At 41.2% G+C, this 24,890-nt stretch overlaps 2 protein-coding genes across 2 annotated transcripts in view; one reads left to right on the top strand and one right to left on the bottom strand.

The window, feature by feature from the left end:
* gtf2b (general transcription factor IIB) overlaps positions 1 to 2,429 on the top strand; it is a 340,326-nt gene extending 337,897 nt beyond the window's left edge. Inside the window, exon 8 of the transcript XR_011980593.1 lies at positions 2,412 to 2,429. The gene's annotated coding sequence lies outside the window, so the exon portion shown is untranslated. The remainder of the gene's footprint in view (positions 1 to 2,411) is intronic.
* On the bottom strand, positions 282 to 24,285 carry ca8 (carbonic anhydrase VIII). Its single transcript, XM_072691318.1, has 9 exons — positions 23,768 to 24,285; positions 18,742 to 18,933; positions 14,769 to 14,893; positions 10,465 to 10,560; positions 10,271 to 10,333; positions 9,486 to 9,534; positions 9,275 to 9,387; positions 7,190 to 7,360; positions 282 to 1,040 (listed from the first exon to the last, which is right to left on the bottom strand). The coding sequence occupies exons 1-8, from the start codon at positions 23,838 to 23,840 to the stop codon at positions 7,226 to 7,228; spliced, it is 846 nt and encodes a 281-aa protein (XP_072547419.1). The 5' UTR covers positions 23,841 to 24,285; the 3' UTR covers positions 282 to 1,040; positions 7,190 to 7,225.
* Between the last annotated feature and the right edge of the window lie 605 nt (positions 24,286 to 24,890).

Genomic DNA, 24,890 nt, shown 5'->3' with positions numbered 1-24,890 from the left:
GAGCATTAGTGAGGTCAGATGTTAGATGATTGATCACCATCCCAGCCCATCCTGATCTCCCCACGTCATTCCATCCAAAAGCACTGGATGGAGCCTTATCATCATTCCAGAGAACACAGTTCTTCCACTGCTCCTCAGCTTGATTTCCACTGATTGATTTCAGCCACAAGAGCAAAGTGAGGCCAAGATGTTGGATGATGAAAGCATTTGGACATACAGTGTAATTTCATGTTTTTCCATAAAGAGACCATCTTACAATCTAGAGGTAAAAATTGTGTTTTTATTCAGAGCACTAAACATTAAAACCTGATGATCTCTCTGTAATCCATGATCCTTTACAGTAGTATACAGGGCAATGCACATAATGCTAGTGTAACTGCATGAGTTTGTTCATTACGTCATTAATTAAAGTGTTCTAAGATAATCTTCATGTTCCAGTTTGTTCCTTTCCTTTATTGCCGTGGTCACTTAACCAAATTCTGGAGGTCCACCTTCTTACAGAGCTCAGTTCCAACCTCACGTGATCCTAATAATCACTCTCACTCAGTCAGAGAGCCTGAATGAGCTAGACTCGGTCTGTTTTGGGTTTCAGGAGCAGAACTGAGCAAGAAGGTAGATCTTCAGGAGGAAGGTTAATGACTACTGCTCTAAGACCTAAGGCGGCTGACTTGCTTACAGAATAATTCATATCATTCATATGAGATGGAGTGAGAGGTGTGAACTAAGCTGATGGATTAAAGAGATCTCGCTGATAAAGATGATATTTGAAGCTACCAATGTTCTCCACAGTCCAGCACAGGTTCCTGCACGCCCCTATTATTATATGTAACTGTGAGTCGCTGAGATATTAGTGGGGTTCTTCTCATGTGTGCTGGTCCTGCCGGCTCGTTCGGACCCAGCGCTGCTGAATCTCGTGGTAAAGTGGAAAGCAGGAGCTGCCTGTGATCCGTCTGATCTGTTTGATCCATCTGGTCCATGTTGATTTCAGCCATGCCTCAGTGAAGACCCTCCCTGTCCTTCATCCAGCTTTCCTTCTCATGCTGGAAAACAGAGGAGAGAAATCACAGTGAAAAAGAGCTTGGTTGGAAATGCTGGATTAGGGAGTGTGAAAGTGCACGTATAGACATGAGTGGGGTAAGACAGGCCTTCACTGTGTCCTCACTGATGTTCTCAGTGTGAAGGTCTGTTCGGCCTTATCAGATGCACTCATTGGGGTTTTGGTCACAGTGATCTCAGTGAAGAGGTCTGAAAGTAGTGCAGAGTGCAGTAGTGTGTATATGGTTGAAATTACGACCACACTGTGCAGCATTCTGCAGCACACCCTCAACTATCACCCACTTTCCTTACAGCAAGAGGAGGTATCTTATAAGATCTATAAACATGAGCACTGGCTTTGTCATCAGGAGGTCACAGGTTTGATCCCAAAATACCTACTTAGCAACGCTTTAGTAACCACCTAAAATACATTATCCTAGCAACCCCCTGATATACTGGTATATATGAACCGCCTGGCCACACACACAAGCCTGTTAGAGATTACTGAACACCACCACTGGGTTTGAGGAGAGTATGTGATGGTTTAGGCCTGAAGTTAGCATCATGATAATGCATTAAATACCTTAGCAACCACCCTGGCAACCACTTGGCATAACTTAGCAATAACCTAGGAACACCTGCACCAGGTGTTTCTGAACACCTCCACACAGTTTGAGGAGAGTATATAATGGTTTACGCCTGCAGTTAGCATCATGATGATGCATGAAATACCTTAGCAACCACCCTGGCAACCACTTGGTATAACATAGCAATCACCTAGTGTACCATGTGTTGCTGAACACCTCCACACAGTTTGAGGAGAGTATATTATAATTCATGAAATACCTTAGCAACCACATAGGAATAGCTTAGCTACACTATAGCACCCACTGAGCAACACCTTAGCAACTTTCAAGAAACACCTTTGCAACACCATAGCATTCACTTAGCAACACTTTAGAAACCACCTAAAATACATTACTAACAGCCCTAGCAACCACCTGATGTACCACAGCAACCGCCTAACACATAATCCAGTCTATTAGTGATTACTGAACACACATGTGGTTTGAGGAGAGTGTGGGATGGTTTACATTACCAATTGCCCTAGCAACCACCTGGTATACTATAGCAACCACTTAACCACTTAAACAAGTCCACTTGATTTGAGGAGAGTGTGTGATGGTTCAGGCCTGCAGTTAGCATCATGCTAACATTTGTGTTTTGCTGTATCACATCATGGCAGAGAGCTGAACAGGCGGAGTGTTTGAGCGCAGGGTGGGGTGGACTTCACAGGGGTGGGCTTCCCCTCTGAACAGCAGGGAAATACCTGCAGCCGCTGAGCTGTATCAGCTCCAACACACACCCAGCTTCACACACACACACACCCCACCCCTCTGAACTGACCACAGGACCATTACATATCCATTACACCCTAACAATATCTCTCTGTGTGCCTGTGTGTGTGTGTGTGTGTGTGTGTGTGTGTGTGTGTGTGCCCCACAGACTGACAGGGGGGGGGGGGGGGGGGGTGTTAAGTGCTTTTTACTAGAAGCTCCATGTTTCATGTTTTGAACTATTTCTATCTGGTTCCAGAAGTTTGTAGTAGAACCGTACTCTTAATAGGGTTCTAAATGTACTGTTAGCCATCCTGATTTGGGCTTATGCAAGGCTTATGGACAGGATGAACAGATTCTGTGCAGCAACACAGCAACAAATACACCCGTAACACCCAACCTACCACCTGGAATACCTTAGCAGCCACCTGATATACCATAGCAACTCTCATAGCAACCACCTAAAATAGCAACAACTTTAGCAACCACTTAAAAACATCATAGCAACCACCACTGCAACCACTTGGAACTGTTTAGCAACCACCTGAAATAAGATAAGAATCATCAAAGCAACCACCTGGTATACAATAGCAACCACCCCAAAACACCTTAGCAAAACCGTAGCCAGGGGTCCTGCCAGGTATTTTGGGCCTTGTGTGATATGAGGATGAGGAGGCAGAGATGTTATATGAGGATGAGGAGGCAGGGCTGTGAGATGAGGATGAGGAGATGGGGGTGTGATATGAGGATGAGGAGGCGGAGATGTTATATGAGGATGAGGAGGCGGAGATGTTATATGAGGATGAGGAGGCGGAGATGTTATATGAGGATGAGGAGGCGGAGATGTTATATGAGGATGAGGAGATGGGGTGTGATATGAGGATGAGGAGGCGGAGATGTTATATGAGGATGAGGAGGCGGAGATGTTATATGAGGATGAGGAGATGGGGTGTGATATGAGGATGAGGAGGCGGAGATGTTATATGAGGATGAGGAGGCGGAGATGTTATATGAGGATGAGGAGGCGGAGATGTTATATGAGGATGAGGAGGTGGAGATGTTATATGAGGATGAGGAGGCGGAGGTGTTATATGAGGATGAGGAGGCGGAGATGTTATATGAGGATGAGGAGATGGGGTGTGAGATGAGAATGAGGAGGCGGGGCTGTGATATGAGGATTGGGAGGCGGGACTGTGATATGAAGATGAGGAGGCGGGACTGTGATATGAGGATGAGGAGGCGGGGCTGTGATATGAGGATGAGGAGGCGGGGCTGTGATATGAGGATTAGGAGGCAGGACTGTGATATGAGGATTAGGAGGCGGGGCTATGAGATGAGGATGAGGAGGCGGGGCTGTGAGAGTGACACAGGCTTATCACACACTGAGATGTATTCCTCAGTACCTACAGGGGCTTCTGTACAGACGGGTGGGCGATTCTCTGAAAATAGAAGTTCGCAATAACACTTTCGGCCTGGCGGCGGACAATAGGCCATGAGGGGTTAAATAACTGACCACTATAATAAAGGACAGATCAGATAATGGCTGTGTTGGCTGGGAACCTTTAGACAGAACTGTATGAGTATATTTAGCACATCTGTGTCTGCAGTGTAAACGCAGTGCTTGTTACGGGGTGGTAATGGCATCGTGTCAGTAGTGTCTGACTTGGCTTCGGGTAAAGAGTGAGCTCATCGTTCCCAGCAGGGGTGGGATTACAATCACCTTCACTGACCTTCACTTATCACACCATGTCCAGCAGCCTGGACTGTATTTATTACAGTGCACACTCAACCTTTCACTTCAGCTGTTTTACCTCCTCCAGAGTCTGGACACACCTCGCCTTCTTTTGGAACTGTTCCACACAGGGAACCCAGAGGCCTTTCTAGACTAGTTTGTGGACCTGGGCTTATACTGAACTTACCCCTCTGCTGGTCTAATAATTATTATTATATTATGATTATGAATATGTTTAACAGTTTAGATGGTTTGGTAACTTTTATCAATAATTAATAAATAGTTCTGATCAGAGGAGGACGGGTCGGGCCCCCCTTGTGAGTCTTGGTTCCTCCCAAGGTTTCTTCCTCCAGCTCTGAGGGAGGTTCTCCTTGCCACTGTTGCAGTTGGCTGCTCACTGGGGGTCTTTGATCTTTCATGTCTTTTAATGTTATTTATTTTTATCTTTTTCTGTCTTTTACTAATTACTGATTGTGTGAAGCTGCTTTGTGATGACACCAGCTGTAAAAAGCTACACAAATATTTGCCTTGACTAATAATATTACTAGTTATTATTGTTTAAAATAATAATAATAATAAATAATAATAATAATGATGATGATGATGATGATGATGATAATAATAATAATAGTTATTTTGAGGAATATATTTAATTGGTTATTTCATCGCTCATGCATGAAATATTTTCTTTGCTGCATATTATAGATACTATATGTGAACTGTAGCTACAACAGTTTTATTGCCTGTATCACAACGCTAATGTTGCAAGCTTGTGTTATCAATTTAGATGATTAGATGGATTAGATAAATTAGAGGATTAGATGGTTATAAGTGGCTATAACCACAACATAGAGCTATGATCTATTTTTTATCTATGATAATGATAATGGTTATTATAATGATTATATTTATCACCATCACTTTCTGTTGCGTGGCCCATTACTCTGCTCAAAAACACAATCAACTGGCTGTGACTGAACAGCATTAGCTGCTCAAGCGTTTGGAAGGATGTGGGGGCATTGTGGGAAATGTAGTGCTTGTAGTGAACTTGCGTGGTGTGTCCTGTAGTTCTGCTCAGCAATCCAAGATAAAAGTGACTTTTTACAACCGTGATTTTAATGGGGCACATCAACATTTTACCCCAGTAAACTGGAACCCTCTTCTACCAGTTAAATATTCAATGAGTCAAATGTAATCAAAAGAGTTCAGTTCAGCAGTGTTTGGTTGTTAAAAAGAGTTAAAGGACATTTCAAGCACTTTAGGTTCTAACAGAACTGAATAATCTGAAAACAGATGCCTAATGCCAGGCGTGGGCTAGAGGGGTATAAAGCCCCCCAGCATTGAGGAGCTGTGAAGCAGTGGAAGAACTGTGTTCTCTGGAATGATGGTGGAGGAGCTCCATCCAGTACTTTTGGGATGAGTTGGGGATGATGAAGTGGAGTGGTGATCATCATCCAACATCCTGACCTCACTAACGCTCTTGTCGCTAAATGCAATTAAATCCTTACATCAAATCTCCTCCAACATCAAGAAAGCGTTCTTCTCTGGACAGTAGAGACAGTTCCTCCAACAAAAGCAGGATCAGTTCTTTTTAATTACGGAAGATACTATGAATGAGCAGGTGTCCCAATACTTGTGTCAAAATAGTGTATATTATAGGTGAATGGCACCATGACTCGGATGATCTACTGCAAGCCTGTAATAAAAATATTACACAGCTCACCCCTTACCCCAAATGCTTGGCTTGCAGTTACAGCCCTGCATCACCGTGGCCTAAATCCGGTCCCTCACTAGGCCTCGTTTCAGAATGAGTAATGAGCAGAACCAGGTGTCCCCTCGGGAGAACCGAAATAGATGGTTCTCGACACAATATCACGGCTAGCCCTAGATTATAGAGAACTGGGTTATTCCATTACTCCAGCGCCATTGGTCAGACATGTCAATCACCACTGGGTGCATCTGACCCCAATAAAAGAATACTATTCATAGAGCACTGGAGCACGACACCATTACACACTTTGACCCAACCTGAGACTTACTGTCAGTGGCCACTTTATTGGAAACCTTCTCGCTCCAGCTTGCTGGTGTACAGCTAGAGACTGTAGCCCATCAGATGATGCACAGTTTATGGTGGCCAGTGAGTGGAAGCACAAGGTAGGGGTTTCTAATAAGGTGGCCAGTGAGTGGAAACACAGGGTATGTGTTTCTAATAAAGTGGCCAGTGAGTGGAAGTAGAAGGGGAGTGTTTCTAATAAAGTGGCCAGTAAAGAAGCAGAAGGTAGAGGTTTCTAATAAAGTGGCCAGTGAAGAAGCACAAGGTAGGTGTTTCTAATAAAGTGGCCAGTGAGTAGAATAACAAGTTAGGGGTTTCTAATAAAGTGGCCAGTGAGTGAAAGCACAAGGGGGGTGTTTCTAATAAAGTGGCCAGTGAAGAAGCAGAAGGTAGAGGTTTCTAATAAAGTGGCCAGTGAAGAAGCACAAGGTAGGTGTTTCTAATAAAGAGGCTAGTGAATGGAAGCACAAGGTAGGGGTTTCTAATAAAGTGGCCAGTGAAGAAGCAGAAGGTAGAGGTTTCTAATAATGTAGCCAATGAGTGGAAGCACAAGGTAGTGGTTTTTAATAAAGTGGCCAGTGAGTAGAATAACAAGGTAGGGGTTTCTAATAAAGTGGCCAGTGAGTGAAAGCACAAGGGGGGTGTTTCTAATAAAGTGGCCAGTGAGTGAAAGCACAAGTTAAGTGTTTCTAATAAAGTGGCCAGTGAAAAAGCACAAGGTAGGGGTTTCTAATAAAGTGGCCAGTGAATGGAAGCACAAGGTAGGGGTTTCTAATAAAGTGGCCAGTGAGTGGAAGCACAAGGTAGGGGTTTCTAATAAAGTGGCCAGTGAATGGAAGCACAAGGTAGGGGTTTCTAATAAAGTGGCCAGTGAGTGTATATGTATAGTCTTGGTCCTGAACACCAATGACTGTAACAGGTTTCATTCAGGTGGTCGATTCTCACAGCAGGAATAGTCTCTGCAGATGTTCAGTTCAGGGCTTGAATTCGGTGTTTTAGTGTTTTGAGTGTCCAGATGTGGTGTTGATTTACCGTTGGAGGATAATGGGGAGTCCTGGTGTTGAGGGTCTACTGGAAAGCTGCTCTAACCACCCGGTCACTGAGGGGTTGAGTGGGACGGAAGTTATCCCCAAGCATCCCATCATTACCTTCAAGAAGCTCCGCCCCTTTAACATGTGACCTGAGCCTGCGAAATTCTTCAATCTGCAGCAAAAACATCAAACCATCAAACAGACAGAACAAATACGAACACATCACCTGCTGATGCTCAGAACACTGATGTTTCTCAGCATTTACACAATCATTAAAGGACCTGTCTCATGGAGAAGGGCATCATTAAAGGTGCAAATGCAAAAACAGTTTATTTGCATAAACCTATTCAGCTCCACCAGCCAATCAGGGCAGAGCTTATTTACATATATCTCTTACAGAAACTGCATGTTTAATTAAGGGATAAAAAAGACTGAGCCATTCTCATGTAAAAATAAATTATGACCTTGGTTCATAAATCCATACATGAGCAGGTGTCCCTATACTTTTGTCCATACAGGTGTAGGTGTAGACTTGTGTCCAGAAGGACAGACTGAGTTTTAGTGGTCAGTGGAGAAATCTGTGAGTGGAAATCTTTCCTATACGGTCATCAAAGTTTACCAGACTTGCTTTCATGCGTGCCCTTTGCCTGTCGGATCAATCAGCAGGTAAGAACCATCAAAGGACTTCAAAAGCTTGCTGATCAAACGCAGTTCTCTACAGTAAACCTGCCTAACGATGATCAAATACTGTACAGTCCAATCAGACTAAAGATGTTTACTACAGTTTACTAAGACCCTCTGTTAAAGGGCCATTTACCACTCCCCTTCAGACTGATTTATGTAATATATGTTCTGATTGGCTGCCCTGTACTCTCCCTCTTTTAAAGAGCAGTCAGGACTGGAATACAGTGGCCAGTGAGTGGAAGCACAAGGTAGGGGTTTCTAATAAAGTGGCCAGTGAGTGGAAGCACAAGGTAGGGGTTTCTAATAAAGTGGCCAGTGAGTGGAAGCACAAGGTAGGGGTTTCTAATAAAGTGGCCAGTGAGCGGAAGCACAGGGTAGGGGTTTCTAATAAAGTGGCCAGTGAGTGGAAACACAAGGGAGGGGTTTCTAATAAAGTGGCCAGTGAGTGGAAGCACAAGGTAGGGGTTTCTAATAAAGTGGCCAGTGAGCGGAAGCACAGGGTAGGGGTTTCTAATAAAGTGGCCAGTGAGTGGAAACACAAGGTAGGGGTTTCTAATAAAGTGGCCAGTGAGTGGAAGCACAAGGTAGGGGTTTCTAATAAAGTGGCCAGTGAGCGGAAGCACAGGGTAGGGGTTTCTAATAAAGTGGCCAGTGAGTGGAAACACAAGGGAGGGGTTTCTAATAAAGTGGCCAGTGAGTGGAAGCACAAGGTAGGGTTTCTAACAAAGTGGCCAGTGAGTGGAAACACAAGGGAGGTGTTTCTAATAAAGTGGCCAGTGAGTGGAAACACAAGGTAGGGGTGTTTCTAATAAAGTGGCCAGTGAGTGGAAACACAAGGGAGGTGTTTCTAATAAAGTGGCCAGTGAGTGGAAACACAAGGTAGGGGTGTTTCTAATAAAGTGGCCAGTGAGTGGAAGCACAAGGTAGGGGTTTCTAATAAAGTGGCCAGTGAGTGGAAGCACAAGGTAGGGGTTTCTAATAAAGTGGCCAGTGAGTGGAAGCACAAGGTAGGGGTTTCATACTGATTATTGCAAGGAGTGTTTCAGACCAGATTTATTTTTAAAAGAGGCAGCCAATCAGGGAAGAGCTTATTTACATATATCTCTTACAGTCTTACAGTAACAGAAACTGCATGTTTAATTCTAAGGGATAAAAAAGACTGAGCCATTCTCATGTAAAAATGAATTATGACCTTGGTTCATAAATCCATACGTTACCATATGTAAATGAGCTATGTTCTGATTGGCTGCCCTGTATTATTTCTCATTTAAAGAGCAGTCAGGACTGGATCTACTTGTCACTGGTGTTAGTGCACCATTGCTAGTGCGGACCACACCCTGAGCTGAACCGGGAGGGTGGACTCAGAAGTCGGGGCGGCTGTTTTCCTAAAGAACTGCCTTACCTGCATTTGAGAGATGGTCAGTGGGTAACGGTAGAGGATCCAGGTGACCTTCTCGCTGCAGGGAGGCGTGGTTAAAGAGCCTTCATACACCCAGTAATCTCTTAATAATGGATCTAGGCAGATATGGAGGAAGTGTGAGGGACACAGCGTGAGGGAGTGTTTTTAAGGGGCAGAAATGGTTCTGATGAACTGGAATGCTGGGAAGTCTTACCAGGCAGTAGCGTATTGGGATTAAAGCACGGTATTATTTTTGTCTTCCCCTGCAACCACAGAACAGAGCTAATGAAAACAATAGAAAATTACCAGGAGTGCTGAGAGCTCACAGCACAGCCCTAATGTACGGTTATTGAGCTACACATTTACTACAGTCTCAATATACACAGTTTATACAGTTTACACATCACACACATTTCTAATAACTGTGCTCTCAAAGGGCTGTTCTTCCAGGGTTCTTCAGTAAAGACTCCATAATAAGATCTAAGCAGAACTGTGACTCCAAACTCCAAAAACATCTGAATGCTTATGGTGACTGTTACTAAACAGGGTTCTATACAGTACTGCAACTGTACAGAACTGAAAAGCGTTCTTTGACTTGTAGCAATAGTGACTTTTAAAAAGTTTCTTCAAAGAACTATAGACTACAGGGTTTTCTCATAGAGACAGATCATAAGCAAGTCGTCATGGTTCCATATAGAACCATGCCTTCAGTAAAGAACTCCAGAAGAACCAGAGGAGGATTTGACTGATAGTGGAACCCTTTTTAGTGCTATGGTATTTAAAGGGTTCATCATCTTCAAAAGGTTTAATGCATCCATCTACCCATCCACTCATCCATCCATCCACTGAACTACTGACCTATCAAGCCATCTGCCCATCCACTTATCCATTCATCCACCCACCCAATGATACATCCACCCACTCACCTATCCATTAATCTATCCATCTGTATTTATGTCTGAGTTATAATAGTTTATGATAGTGTTGCTTGGTTCTCACCTTGTATTGCAGGTCCTGCAGAACCTCTGTAACAGCCTTCAGCCCCAGATGTTCCTTCCCCACCTGCACACACAGCACAGCAGCCGGCTGAACACAGGACTAGTTCACGCTAAAACCTCAACAGTACGACGATATGTGACTCTGCTGATCACTGCCACTGTGCTGTGCTGATATCTTCAGGGTCTTGGCCATACCTGTACAAACAGAGCGATGATGAGGATGCCGTTCTTCTTCCCCATGGCCTCCTCTACACTGTTAAACAGCGTGCTGTTCCAGTGGATCAGATGGAGCTACAACACACAACAAACACAAACACACACTTTATTAAAAACCCCACATTGTGTTTCCACGCACTGGCCACTTTATTAGAAACATCAGATCAGAACTAACTGCTGTATAAATGTCCCTTGTTTTCCTAGAAACCCAGTGTTTACCTCTCTGCCTGTGTCATGGCAGCAGGTGATGACCTACTAGGCCCTTATCGTCCTGCCAGGCTGCGGGAGACAGCGGCAGGTGTGTGTGTAAGAGAGAGAGAGCAGGTGCAGGGGACAGGTGTTTACTCAGGGCTTTGAAATAAAGTTGTGAGCACTGTTTAAAGAGCCCTTGCTATTGTGGCCAGGCCGCAGCTCTCAGTGCGGGTGTGTTTCCGTACTCTTGTGTTTTCACGCTGCTGAGGTCATCTCACACAAACATGTGACCTAACATGGTTAAAATAACACAGGGACGTGTGAGTTCACAGTAATTAACAACCACACAAACCAGCGCATCCTAAAGTTATTTAGACGAATACTCCACAATCATTGCAACAACTGCATCCACTATGAATGATTCAGTGTTTCGTATGAATTATTTAGTATCTACTATTAATTATTCATAATCTATTATGCATATTTCATTATCCACTATGAATTATTCAGTATTTAGTATTTAGTATGTACCACACATTACTCATTGTCCATTAGGAATTATTCAGTATCCACTATGAATTATTCAGTATCCACTATAAGTTATTCAGTGTCCATTAGGAATTATTCAGTATCCACTATGAGTTATTCAGTGTCCATTAGGAATTATTCAGTATCCACTATGAATTATTCAGTATCCACTATGGATTATTCAGTATCCACTATGAGTTATTCAGTGTCCATTAGGAATTATTCAGTATCCACTATGAGTTATTCAGTGTCCATTAGGAATTATTCAGTATCCACTATGAGTTATTCAGTGTCCATTAGGAATTATTCAGTATCCACTATGAATTATTCAGTATCCACTATGAATTATTCAGTATCCACGATGAGTTATTCAGTGTCCATTAGGAATTATTCAGTATCCACTATGAATTATTCAGTATCCACTATGAGTTATTCAGTGTCCATTAGGAATTATTCAGTATCCACTATGGATTATTCAGTATCCACTATGAGTTATTCAGTGTCCATTAGGAATTATTCAGTATCTACTATGAATTATTCAGTATCCACTATGAGTTATTCAGTATCTACTATGAATTATTCAGTATCCACTATGAGTTATTTAGTATCCACTATGAGTTATTCAGTGTCCATTAGGAATTATTCAGTATCCACTATGAATTATTCAGTATCCACTATGAGTTATTCAGTGTCCATTAGGAATTATTCAGTATCCACTATGAATTATTCAGTATCCACTATGAATTATTCAGTATCCACTATGAGTTATTCAGTGTCCATTAGGAATTATTCAGTATCCACTATGGACTATTCAGTATCCACTATGGATTATTCAGTATCCACTATGAGTTATTCAGTGTCCATTAGGAATTTTTTCAGTATCTACTATGAATTATTCAGTATCCACTATGAATTATTCTGTATCCACTATGAGTTATTCAGTGTCCATTAGGAATTTTTTCAGTATCTACTATGAATTATTCAGTATCCACTATGAGTTACCCACTATCCACTATGAGTTATTCAGGATCCACTGTGGATTATTCAGTATCCACTATGAGTTATTCAGTATCTACTATGAATTATTCAGTATCCACTATGAATTATTCAGTATCCATTAGGAATTTTTTCAGTATCTACTATGAATTATTCAGTATCCACTATGAGTTACCCACTATCCACTATGAGTTATTCAGTATCCACTGTGGATTATTCAGTATCCACTATGAGTTATTCAGTATCTACTATGAATTATTCAGTATCCACTATGAATTATTCAGTATCCACTATGAATTATTCAGTATCTACTATGAATTATTCAGTATCCACTATGAGTTACCCACTATCCACTATGAGTTATTCAGTATCCACTGTGGATTATTCAGTATCCACTATGAGTTATTCAGTATCTACTATGAATTATTCAGTATCCACTATGAGTTACCCACTATCCACTATGAGTTATTCAGTATCTACTATGAATTATTCAGTATCCACTATGAGTTACCCACTATCCACTATGAGTTATTCAGTATCCACTGTGGATTATTCAGTATCCACTATGAGTTATTCAGTATCTACTATGAATTATTCAGTATCCACTATGAATTATTCAGTATCCACTATGAATTATTCAGTATCTACTATGAATTATTCAGTATCCACTATGAGTTACCCACTATCCACTATGAGTTATTCAGTATCCACTGTGGATTATTCAGTATCCACTATGAGTTATTCAGTATCTACTATGAATTATTCAGTATCCACTATGAATTATTCAGTATCCACTATGAATTATTCAGTATCTACTATGAATTATTCAGTATCCACTATGAGTTACCCACTATCCACTATGAGTTATTCAGTATCCACTGTGGATTATTCAGTATCCACTGTGGATTATTCAGTATCCACTATGAGTTATTCAGTATCTACTATGAATTATTCAGTATCCACTATGAATTATTCAGTATCCACTATGAATTATTCAGTATCTACTATGAATTATTCAGTATCCACTATGAGTTACCCACTATCCACTATGAGTTATTCAGTATCCACTGTGGATTATTCAGTATCCACTATGAGTTATTCAGTATCTACTATGAATTATTCAGTATCTACTATGAGTTACCCACTATCCACTATGAGTTATTCAGTATCCACTGTGGATTATTCAGTATCCACTATGAGTTATTCAGTATCTACTATGAATTATTCAGTATCCACTATGAGTTACCCACTATCCACTATGAGTTATTCAGTATCCACTATGAGTTATTCAGTGTCCATTAGGAATTATTTAGTATCCACTATGAATTATTCAGTATATACTATGAGTTAGTCATTATCCACTATGACTTATTCCACTATGAATTCAGTACCCATCTGTGTTGGTGAACACACACACATACACACACACTAGTGAACAAGGGGCAGAGAGCACACACACCCAGAGCGGTGGGCACCCAACTCCAGCGCCCGGGAAGCAGAGAGGCTGAAGGCCAACAGTGGCAGCTTGCTGAGCCCAGGGTATTGAACCCACAACCCTGTCATCAATAGCTTTAACCGCTGAGCCACCACATCCACTGCGCCTGTTCCTCCTGGACCATGGTGCAATATGGAACAGACTCAGTACAGTACAGAAGCATAACTGCAAACATAACTGCAAACATGGAATCAGAGGGTGAATGGGGTCGTCCACAACGCTGGTGGCTTGTGCAAATGGTGCAAATGTCCATGATAGAGGGGAAAGAGACCCTGATGATCTTCTCAGCTGTCCTCACTATTCGCTGCAATTCCCAAACCAGACAGAGATGCAGCTGCTCAGGATGCTCAGGATCCACAGTCCCTCACAGATGAGCTTTCCTCAGTCTCCTCAGGAAGTAGAGGCGCTGCTCGGCTCTCTTGTCTATAAAGCTGGTGAGCACAGAGGAACTTGGTGCTCCTGATGATGTCCACAGCAGAGCCATTGATGTCTAGTAGGGGTGGTCATCTCACACTTTCCTGAAGTCAACAACCATCTCCTTAGTTTTGTCCACATACAGCGGACAGGTTGTTGGTTCTGCACCAGTCTGTTAGCCGCTGCGCCTCCTCTCTGTGTGCTGACTCGTCATTTTTGCTGATGAGGTCCACCACAGTTGCGTTATCAGCAAACTTGTTGATGTGGTTTGTGATGTACTTTGCAGTACCCTGTACACGCTGGGAACATTTGTGTAAACAAGATCCAGCATGTTAGCCCCCTGGCTAGCACCCCTGTCAGACGGAATGGCTCTGTAAACACGGCAGTCTCTGAACTGGGCTGGGAAGCCCAGGGATTCGGAAATAATCCAGTTTGTTCTCCAGGGTGCAAATGTTCGAAAGCAGGAGTTAGCCTGGAGCTAGCTGTTAGCCTGGCGCATACTCCGCCTAGCTTGCCATGCTTCCACTGACAGAAGCTTATGTACACCAATTAGCATAATGCTAACTGCAGGCATGTATCATCACACACGTCCCTGTAACTGTTTGGAGGTGTTCAGTAATCTGATTATGTGGTTCTGAATGATTGATGTGTGACTGACCTCCATGGGGAAGGCCTTGAAGTTGACTGTATGTTCGGACCCACGCTGGTTCTCCTTGCCCCAATGGAAACGGACCTCATGCAGCTCGTACTCGTGGTCACTCGGCAGAGGGCCGCCGGTCACCACTGAAGGGGGGGCAACAAGAAACGTAGAAGTAGAATTACTAATAGTAGTAGTAGTAGACTAGAAGCAGTGCTAATAGTAGTACTAATAGTAGTAGTAGTAGACTAGAAGCAGTGCTAATAGTAGTACTAATAGTAGTAGTAGTAGTAGACTAGAAGCAGTGCTAGTAGTAGTACTAATAGTAGTAGTAGTAGACTAGAAGCAGTGCTAATAGTAGTACTAATAGTAGTAGTAGTAGACTAGAAGCAGTGCTAATAGTAGTACTAATAGTAGTAGTAGTAGTAGACTAGAAGCAGTGCTAGTAGAAGTACTAATAGTAGTAGTAGTAGTAGACTAGAAGCAGTGCTAATAGAAGTACTAATAGTAGTAGTCATAGACTAGAAGCAGTGCTAGTAGAAGTACTAATAGTAGTAGTAGTAGACTAGAAGCAGTGCTAGTAGAAGTACTAATAGTAGTAGTAGTAGGCTAGAAGCAGTGCTAATAGTAGTACTAATAGTAGTAGTAGTAGACTAGAAGCAGTGCTAGTAGAAGTACTAATAGTAGTAGTAGTAGTAGACTAGAAGCAGTGCTAGTAGAAGTACTAATAGTAGTAGTAGTAGACTAGAAGCAGTGCTAGTAGTAGTACTAATAGTAGTAGTAGTAGTAGACTAGAAGCAGTGCTAGTAGAAGTACTAATAGTAGTAGTAGTAGTAGACTAGAAGCAGTGCTAGTAGAAGTACTAATAGTAGTAGTCATAGACTAGAAGCAGTGCTAGTAGAAGTACTAATAGTAGTAGTAGTAGACTAGAAGCAGTGCTAGTAGAAGTACTAATAGTAGTAGTAGTAGGCTAGAAGCAGTGCTAATAGTAGTACTAATAGTAGTAGTAGTAGACTAGAAGCAGTGCTAGTAGAAGTACTAATAGTAGTAGTAGTAGTAGACTAGAAGCAGTGCTAGTAGAAGTACTAATAGTAGTAGTAGTAGGCTAGAAGCAGTGCTAGTAGTAGTACTAATAGTAGTAGTAGTAGACTAGAAGCAGTGCTAGTAGTAGTACTAATAGTAGTAGTAGTAGACTAGAAGCAGTGCTAGTAGAAGTACTAATAGTAGTAGTAGTAGTAGACTAGAAGCAGTGCTAGTAGAAGTACTAATAGTAGTAGTAGTAGTAGACTAGAAGCAGTGCTAATAGTAGTACAAATAGTAGTAGTAGTAGGCTAGAAGCAGTGCTAGTAGTAGTACTAATAGTAGTAGTAGTAGACTAGAAGCAGTGCTAGTAGTAGTACTAATAGTAGTAGTAGTAGACTAGAAGCAGTGCTAGTAGAAGTACTAATAGTAGCAGTAGTAGTAGACTAGAAGCAGTGCTAGTAGAAGTACTAATAGTAGTAGTAGTAGTAGGCTAGAAGCAGTGCTAGTAGTAGTACTAATAGTAGTAGTAGTAGACTAGAAGCAGTGCTAGTAGTAGTACTAATAGTAGTAGGCTAGAAGCAGTGCTAGTAGTAGTACTAATAGTAGTAGTATGTAGACTAGAAGCAGTGCTAGTAGTAGTACTAATAGTAGTAGTAGTAGGCTAGAAGCAGTGCTAGTAGAAGTACTAATGGTAGTAGTAGTAGTAGACTAGAAGCAGTGCTAGTAGAAGTACTAATAGTAGTAGTGGACTAGAAGCAGTGCTAGTAGTAGTACTAATAGTAGTAGTAGTAGGCTAGAAACAGCTCTAGTAGAGGTACTAATAGTAGTAGTAGGCTAGAAGCAGTGCTAGTAGACATACTAATAGTAGTCATAGACTAGAAGCAGTGCTAGTAGAAGTACTAATAGTAGTAGTAGTAGTAGTAGACTAGAAGCAGTGCTAGTAGTAGTACTAATAGTAGTAGTAGTAGTAGGCTAGAAGCAGTGCTAGTAGACATACTAATAGTAGTCATAGACTAGAAGCAGTGCTAGTAGTAGTACTAATAGTAGTAGTAGTAGACTAGAAGCAGTGCTAGTAGTAGTACTAATAGTAGTAGTAGTAGGCTAGAAGCAGCGCTAGTAGTAGTACTAATAGTAGTAGTAGTAGACTAGAAGCAGTGCTAGTAGTAGTACTAATAGTAGTAGTAGTAGGCTAGAAGCAGCGCTAGTAGTAGTACTAATAGTAGTAGTAGACTAGAAGCAGTGCTAGTAGTAGTACTAATAGTAGTAGTAGTAGACTAGAAGCAGTGCTAGTAGAAGTACTAATAGTAGTAGTAGTAGACTAGAAGCAGTGCTAGTAGTAGTACTAGTAGTAGTAGTAGTAGACTAGAAGCAGTGCTAGTAGAAGTACTAATAGTAGTAGTAGTAGTAGACTAGAAGCAGTGCTAGTAGAAGTACTAATAGTAGTAGTAGTAGTAGACTAGAAGCAGTGCTAATAGTAGTACAAATAGTAGTAGTAGTAGGCTAGAAGCAGTGCTAGTAGTAGTACTAATAGTAGTAGTAGTAGACTAGAAGCAGTGCTAGTAGAAGTACTAATAGTAGTAGTAGTAGTAGACTAGAAGCAGTGCTAGTAGAAGTACTAATAGTAGTAGTAGTAGTAGGCTAGAAGCAGTGCTAGTAGTAGTACTAATAGTAGTAGTAGTAGACTAGAAGCAGTGCTAGTAGTAGTACTAATAGTAGTAGTAGTAGGCTAGAAGCAGTGCTAGTAGTAGTACTAGTAGTAGTAGTAGTAGACTAGAAGCAGTGCTAGTAGTAGTACTAATAGTAGTAGTAGACTAGAAGCAGTGCTAGTAGAAGTACTAATGGTAGTAGTAGTAGTAGACTAGAAGCAGTGCTAGTAGAAGTACTAATAGTAGTAGTAGTAGTAGGCTAGAAGCAGTGCTAGTAGTAGTACTAATAGTAGTAGTAGTAGGCTAGAAACAGCTCTAGTAGAGGTACTAATAGTAGTAGTAGGCTAGAAGCAGTGCTAGTAGACATACTAATAGTAGTCATAGACTAGAAGCAGTGCTAGTAGAAGTACTAATAGTAGTAGTAGTAGTAGACTAGAAGCAGTGCTAGTAGTAGTACTAATAGTAGTAGTAGTAGTAGGCTAGAAACAGCGCTAGTAGAGGTACTAATAGTAGTAGTAGTAGGCTAGAAGCAGTGCTAGTAGACATACTAATAGTAGTCATAGACTAGAAGCAGTGCTAGTAGTAGTACTAATAGTAGTAGTAGTAGACTAGAAGCAGTGCTAGTAGTAGTACTAATAGTAGTAGTAGTAGGCTAGAAGCAGCGCTAGTAGTAGTACTAATAGTAGTAGTAGTAGACTAGAAGCAGTGCTAGTAGTAGTACTAATAGTAGTAGTAGTAGGCTAGAAGCAGCGCTAGTAGTAGTACTAATAGTAGTAGTAGTAGACTAGAAGCAGTGCTAGTAGTAGTACTAATAGTAGTAGTAGTAGGCTAGAAGCAGCGCTAGTAGTAGTACTAATAGTAGTAGTAGTAGACTAGAAGCAGTGCTAGTAGTAGTACTAATAGTAGTAGTAGTAGGCTAGAAGCAGTGCTAGTAGTAGTACTAATAGTAGTAGTAGACTAGAAGCAGTGCTAGTAGTAGTACTAATAGTAGTAGTAGTAGACTAGAAGCAGCGCTAGTAGTAGTACTAAAAGTAGTACTAATAGTAGTAGTAGACTAGAAGCAGTGCTAGTAGTAGTACTAATAGTAGTAGTAGTAGACTAGAAGCAGCGCTAGTAGTAGTACTAATAGTAGTAGTAGTAGTAGGCTATAAGTAGTGCTAGTACTAATAGTATTTTAAAATAGTATTACTAAAACAAAAAAGAAATATATTTGCTTTACAGGCAATACAGTCTGTAATACACTTCAGGGTGTGAAAGCTGTGTATTGTGTTCCTTATTCAGAGCTGTGAGGCTGTAATCAGTATCAGCACTCATGCTAGCCCTACCTGATTTTGATTTGAGCATGATCCTCACAGTGTGTCCATCATTGATGATCTCACAGTCTCTGCAGACCACATAGTTGGGGTTCAGGCCAACCTCTAGCAGGCGAGGGTCGTACCGTGCCTCTCTGGAGTTCAGGTTAATGGGGGACTGGTTCTCTCCATTAGCTTCTGGAAACAGTAGACCCCACTCTACACCTACACACAGACACAGAGTACACCACAGCTCAGAAACAACACACACAGGGCACACTGGCTGTTTCTCAGTTCTTACACACACATCCTGTACATCCAGTTCACCATCATTACAGTATCATAGTCCTGCACACGATAGAGCGCCCCCTATGACATCTATTCCCAGACTCCTGACTATGGAGGGTTGTGGTGTTGATAGGATTTGAACATATGATCTTTTGACTCTCTTGATGAGCAGACAGACAGTAGTCTGAGAAAGAAAGGAAGGTAAATTTACTCAGAACTGGGTTTGTATAGAGTGGAATTTCACAGCCCTTTGACCGGCCCTACGGCCTAACTGCTGCTCATTAAGTGTGAAGAGATCATCAGTTCAAACCCCAGCAAGGCCTCAGAGCAAAAACCCTATAAGACTGTGGTTGTCATGTGACAGGGGGCGAGCTAACCTACAGATGGGAATGAACAGTAAACAGATTGAGGGGCGGAGCCACAGACCAAACTTCTTACACAGTATTTAATTAGTTTCAGCTGCAGCTCATTTACTGGTGATTTTGAGGCTGAATTCCGAATGGATTATCGATCAAACAGATGCAGCAGATAAAAATGTGAGAACTTTAGACTGAACTGAGTTGAGTTTGGTCTGTAATAACACTGGTGCCAGACTCCTCCTCGGCCTTGCTCTGTGTCTGTTGTTGCCTTGTGTTTGATACTTAATTTAGTTCTCTGAAGGTCGGTGTCACAGATTTCTCTTTGTTTGACCCTGAGACGGTTAAGCTGGAGCTGCGCTGTTCTAATGTAGGCTTTAGTCCAGTTCTGTGCTCCAATACAGGAACTAAATAAAGGCTGCAGGGCCCCAGGGCCCTTTGGTCATTAGAGCTGTGGGTCCTGCGGGAGCAGGAGACCCCTGGGAGATTCAGGATGTGCTCATTTCCTCCTTTTCATTCTGCCCACACTGCTGACTTTCACTTTCCCCTCGGTTTTGTTCTCCACACCGCTTATCCTTCTTCCTCTGTTTTCCTTTTATTTACAGACCAAATACTGTAAACTACACATTACAACACCTACGTCTACTAGTACTACTACTAGCGCTGCTTCTAGCCTACTACTACTCTTATTAGTACTTATACTAGCGCTGCTTCTAGTCTACTACTACTACTATTAGTACTTATACTAGCACTGCTTCTAGTCTACTACTACTCTTATTAGTACTTATACTAGCACTGCTTCTAGTCTACTACTACTACTATTAGTACTTATACTAGCACTGCTTCTAGTCTACTACTACTCTTATTAGTACTTATACTAGCGCTGCTTCTAGTCTACTACTACTACTATTAGTACTTATACTAGCACTGCTTCTAGTCTACTACTACTATTAGTACTTCTACTAGCACTGCTTATAGTCTACTACTACTATTAGTACTTATACTAGCACTGCTTCTAGTCTACTACTACTATTAGTACTTATGCTAGCACTGCTTCTAGTCTACTACTACTACTATTAGTACTTCTACTAGCACTGCTTCTAGTCTACTACTACTATTAGTACTTATACTAGCACTGCTTCTAGTCTACTACTACTCTTATTAGTACTTATACTAGCACTGCTTCTAGTCTACTACTACTACTATTAGTACTTATACTAGCACTGCTTCTAGTCTACTACTACTCTTATTAGTACTTATACTAGCGCTGCTTCTAGTCTACTACTACTACTATTAGTACTTATACTAGCACTGCTTCTAGTCTACTACTACTATTAGTACTTCTACTAGCACTGCTTCTAGTCTACTACTACTATTAGTACTTATGCTAGCACTGCTTCTAGTCTACTACTACTACTATTAGTACTTCTACTAGCACTGCTTCTAGTCTACTACTACTATTAGTACTTATACTAGCACTGCTTCTAGTCTACTACTACTACTATTAGTATTTCTACTAGCACTGCTTCTATTCTACTACTACTACTACTATTAGTACTTCTACTAGCACTGCTTCTAGTCTACTACTACTACTATTAGTACTACAACTAGCACTGCTTCTAGTCTACTACTACTATTACTACTTCTACTAGCACTGCTTCTAGTCTACTACTACTATTAGTACTACTACTAGCACTGCTTCTAGCCTACTACTACTACTATTAGTACTACTACTAGCACTGCTTCTAGTCTACTACTACTACTACTATTAGTACTTCTACTAGCACTGCTTCTAGTCTACTACTACTACTACTACTTCTACTAGCACTGCTTCTAGTCTACTACTACTACTATTAGTACTACTACTAGCACTGCTTCTAGTCTACTACTACTACTACTATTAGTACTTCTACTAGCACTGCTTCTAGTCTACTACTACTACTACTATTAGTACTTATACTAGCACTGCTTCTAGTCTACTACTACTACTACTATTAGTACTACTATTAGCACTGCTTCTTTTCTACTACTACTATTAGTACCTCTACTAGCACTGCTTTTAGTCTACTACTACTACTTCTTTTACTATTGATCCTGCCACTCCTACTACTACTGCTACTACTTCTAGTAATACTGATACAGTATCTCTGCTACTACTATTACTACGACCACTATTACTTCTACTACTACTTCCACCACCACTATGTACTTTCACTACTTCCTGCTTTTTACCTTCTTGCCTACTACTACCATAAAAGGTCTTTTGCAGCTGCAACAACTTGTATAGTACTACAGCTACTACTACTACTACTACTACTACTACTACTACTACTTAGACTCGTACTACTACTACTGCTGCTACTACTGCTACTACTACTGCTACTACTACTACTACTACTACTACTTAGACTCGTACTACTACTACTTTGTCTATGATACTACAGCTACAGTACCGTTCAAATTCTATCAGCCTTCATAAGTGACTTAACACACACTTTACCTGCCCTGTCTTAAACAATAAAATCTGTGAAATCATTTTCTCTCCTAATTCTGATGCTGAAAGTGCTGATTACTGAACTGTTGATGAATAACAATAGTTCAATAAAATAAATGGATCTTTCTACAGTCATTAAAATTACTTTGTAATTTGTTCTCATTCTGAAAGTAAAAGCACCCGCTAGCCCACTGCGTCATCCCAGCCGGGCCTCACCGTAAGAAGATGTCGTGGGACTGTTTGTGTTCTATTCTAAGGAGGTTCTCTGTGTTCATTGTTGGTTTTCCTGTTTTTGACAGAATTCTGCTTGTCTTGGCTCACCTGAAGGGGTTGGCCCTGAAAGGTCATGTGTGTGTTTAACAGTAAATCAGACTGAGGCTGTTATCTGTTATTCTTCTGACCGACATCCGTGACAAACCCAACACACACACACACACACAGCGCGTGGTGGACTGACCCGTAGGACATGTAAACACACGGGTTGTAAAGACGACAGATTTGAAGTAGCATTAAACTATCTTTAGTGCTCAGCTCAGCAAACACACACACACACACACACACACACACACACACACACAGTGTTCAGTCTACTAAAATACTTTATAATAGCAGTCTGTATGGATTGTTTGCTGTTGCTCTAAAGCTATAATGACTATTGGCCACTGAACTGGACCTAGTCTGCACTCCTTCTTGACCCTGTTACCCGTGTAGAACTTCGGCATTATGTGTCAGTTCTCTTGACACTTGACACATAAACACTTGAACCCTTTTATTACATCACATACACTACATTAAGTTATATATCTGTAATTATATACAATACAATGTAAACTGACTGTGGATCAATAGTGGATCCTGAATAATTTATAATGGATCCTGAATAATTCATAGTGGATGCGGAATAATTCATAGTAGATGCATATAATTTATAGTGGATACTGAATAATTCATAGTGGATACTGAATAATTCATAGTGGATACTGAATAATTCATAATGGATCCTGAGTAATTCATAGTGGATACTGAGTAATTCATAATGGATGCTGAGTAATTCATAGTATATGCTAAATAATTCATACTGGATACTAAATAATTCATAGTGGATACAGAATAAGTCATAGTAGATACTGAATAATTCATAGTGGATACAGAATAAGACATAGTGGATACAGAATAATTTATAGTAGATACAGAAAAATTCATAATGGATGCTAAATAATTTATAGTGGATACTAAATAATCCATAGTAGATACTGAATAATTCATAGTGGATACAGAATAAGACATAGTGGATACAGAATAATTTATAGCAGATACAGAATAATCCATAGTGGATACTGAATAATTCATAGTGGATCCTGAATAATTCATAGTGGATGCTGAATAATTCATAGTAGATGCATATAATTTATAGTGGATCCTGAGTAATTCATAGTGGATACTGAGTAATTCATAATGGATGCTGAGTAATTCATAGTATATGCTAAATAATTCATACTGGATAATAAATAATTCATAGTGGATACAGAATAAGTCATAGTAGATACTGAATAATTCATAGTGGATACAGAATAAGACATAGTGGATACAGAATAATTCATAGTGAATACTGAATAATTCATAGTGGATACAGAATAATTCATAGTGGATACTGAATAATTCATAGTGGATACAGAATAGGTTATAGTAGATGCTGAATAATTTATAGCAGATACTGAATAATGTAATTGATTAAGAGCCCAGCTGTAATGTGAGTACAGTATTTACAGTGAGGTGTTTACTGTAGAGAACTCTTTCTAAGTGTGTTTATGGGTGGGACAGTGCAGGCTCATGTTTCTCAGAAAAGACAGTGTGTGTATGTGTGTGTGTGTGTGTGTGTGTGTGTGTGTGTGTATAGCTGAATCACTGAATGAATTCTTACCTTCCTCGTAGCCCCAGTCCAGCTCGTCTTTTCCCGGTATGTAATCAGACTCCTCGATCACGCTGTCCGCCATGCTGATGGAGCCAGTGCCAGAACTCAGAGAAATGCCTCTCCTCCCTCAGAGAACAGGCCCGGGTTCTACTGTACTGCTCCTCACCCTGCACCCATACAACAGCAGCACACACTCACACACACACTGCTACAGGAATACTGTCTGCTCACAGTGCACTTCACACACTCTGCTCTGTACTTCTGTCTCTCTCTCTCTCTCTCTTTCTCTCTCTCTCTCTCTCTCTCTCCCGCCTCCTTCTGCTCTCTCCCTGTCTTTGTGCTCTCTCCCTTTATACTATCCACACCTCTCTCTCTCTCTCTGTCTCTCTCTCTCTCTTTCTCTCTCTCTCTCTCTCTCTCCCCCACTTCCTTCTGTCTCTCTCTCTGTCTTTGTGCTCTCTCTCATAGGCTCTCTTACACACTCTCTCTACCACAAACCCACAAACTCTTTTTCCTTGCTCTCTCTCTCTCTCTCTCTGACACTCTCTCCTGTATCTTCTTACACTTTCTAAAGCTCTCTTACTCACTCATTTTCTCTCACTCTGTCTCTGAAACTCGCTTTTCTTTCTTACCCCAACACACACACACACACACACACACACATGGCAGAGAGCCATGATTCTCTCATCTCTTAGAAACAGCTCATAGTCCGGCCTGGTTAACAGTCTGACCACACACATGCTGGACACACGGACAAACACACACACACTGGACCTACACACACTGGACTGGACACACAAAGCCCAGCAGAGTGGTGTTGGTGTTAGGGGCCAGAGCGGTCATTTTGGAGTATTCCTCTACTGCCTCCGTCCACATGCTTCCATAAAGCAGAGGTCACTAATACAGTCCCAGTCAAAAGTTTGGACACACCTGGTTGAATGTGTGCTGATCATCATCTTAAAAAAAGAGGACATGGGGACACGGGGGTATCTACCGTAGTTAGGATGTCATGTCAGTGGGGTAGGCCTGGGGTAAGACCATGGCAATGTTTATTGATAGGACTGAATGTGTGAGGATGGAAATACCTCCAAAGCCCTACAAGCTTCTTTTCTAACAACAGTAGAAACAGGGT

The sequence above is a fragment of the Salminus brasiliensis genome, chromosome 11 (genome assembly GCF_030463535.1).
Source record: "Salminus brasiliensis chromosome 11, fSalBra1.hap2, whole genome shotgun sequence".
NCBI lineage: Eukaryota > Metazoa > Chordata > Actinopteri > Characiformes > Bryconidae > Salminus > Salminus brasiliensis.
Note: the sequence above shows the minus strand (reverse complement) of the source record. Positions and strands in the feature narration are given on the sequence as shown.

Excerpts from the sequence above, each read along its gene's own strand:
- ca8 (XM_072691318.1), bottom strand. The coding sequence starts at position 23,840 with ATGGCGGACAGCGTGATCGAGGAGTCTGATTACATACCGGGAAAAGAC. Across the intron at positions 9,388-9,485 it reads TCCCAATACGCTACTGCCTG|ATCCATTATTAAGAGATTAC; the intron begins GTAAGACTTCCC and ends ATATCTGCCTAG. Across the intron at positions 7,361-9,274 it reads TGACCATCTCTCAAATGCAG|ATTGAAGAATTTCGCAGGCT; the intron begins GTAAGGCAGTTC and ends TTTTTGCTGCAG.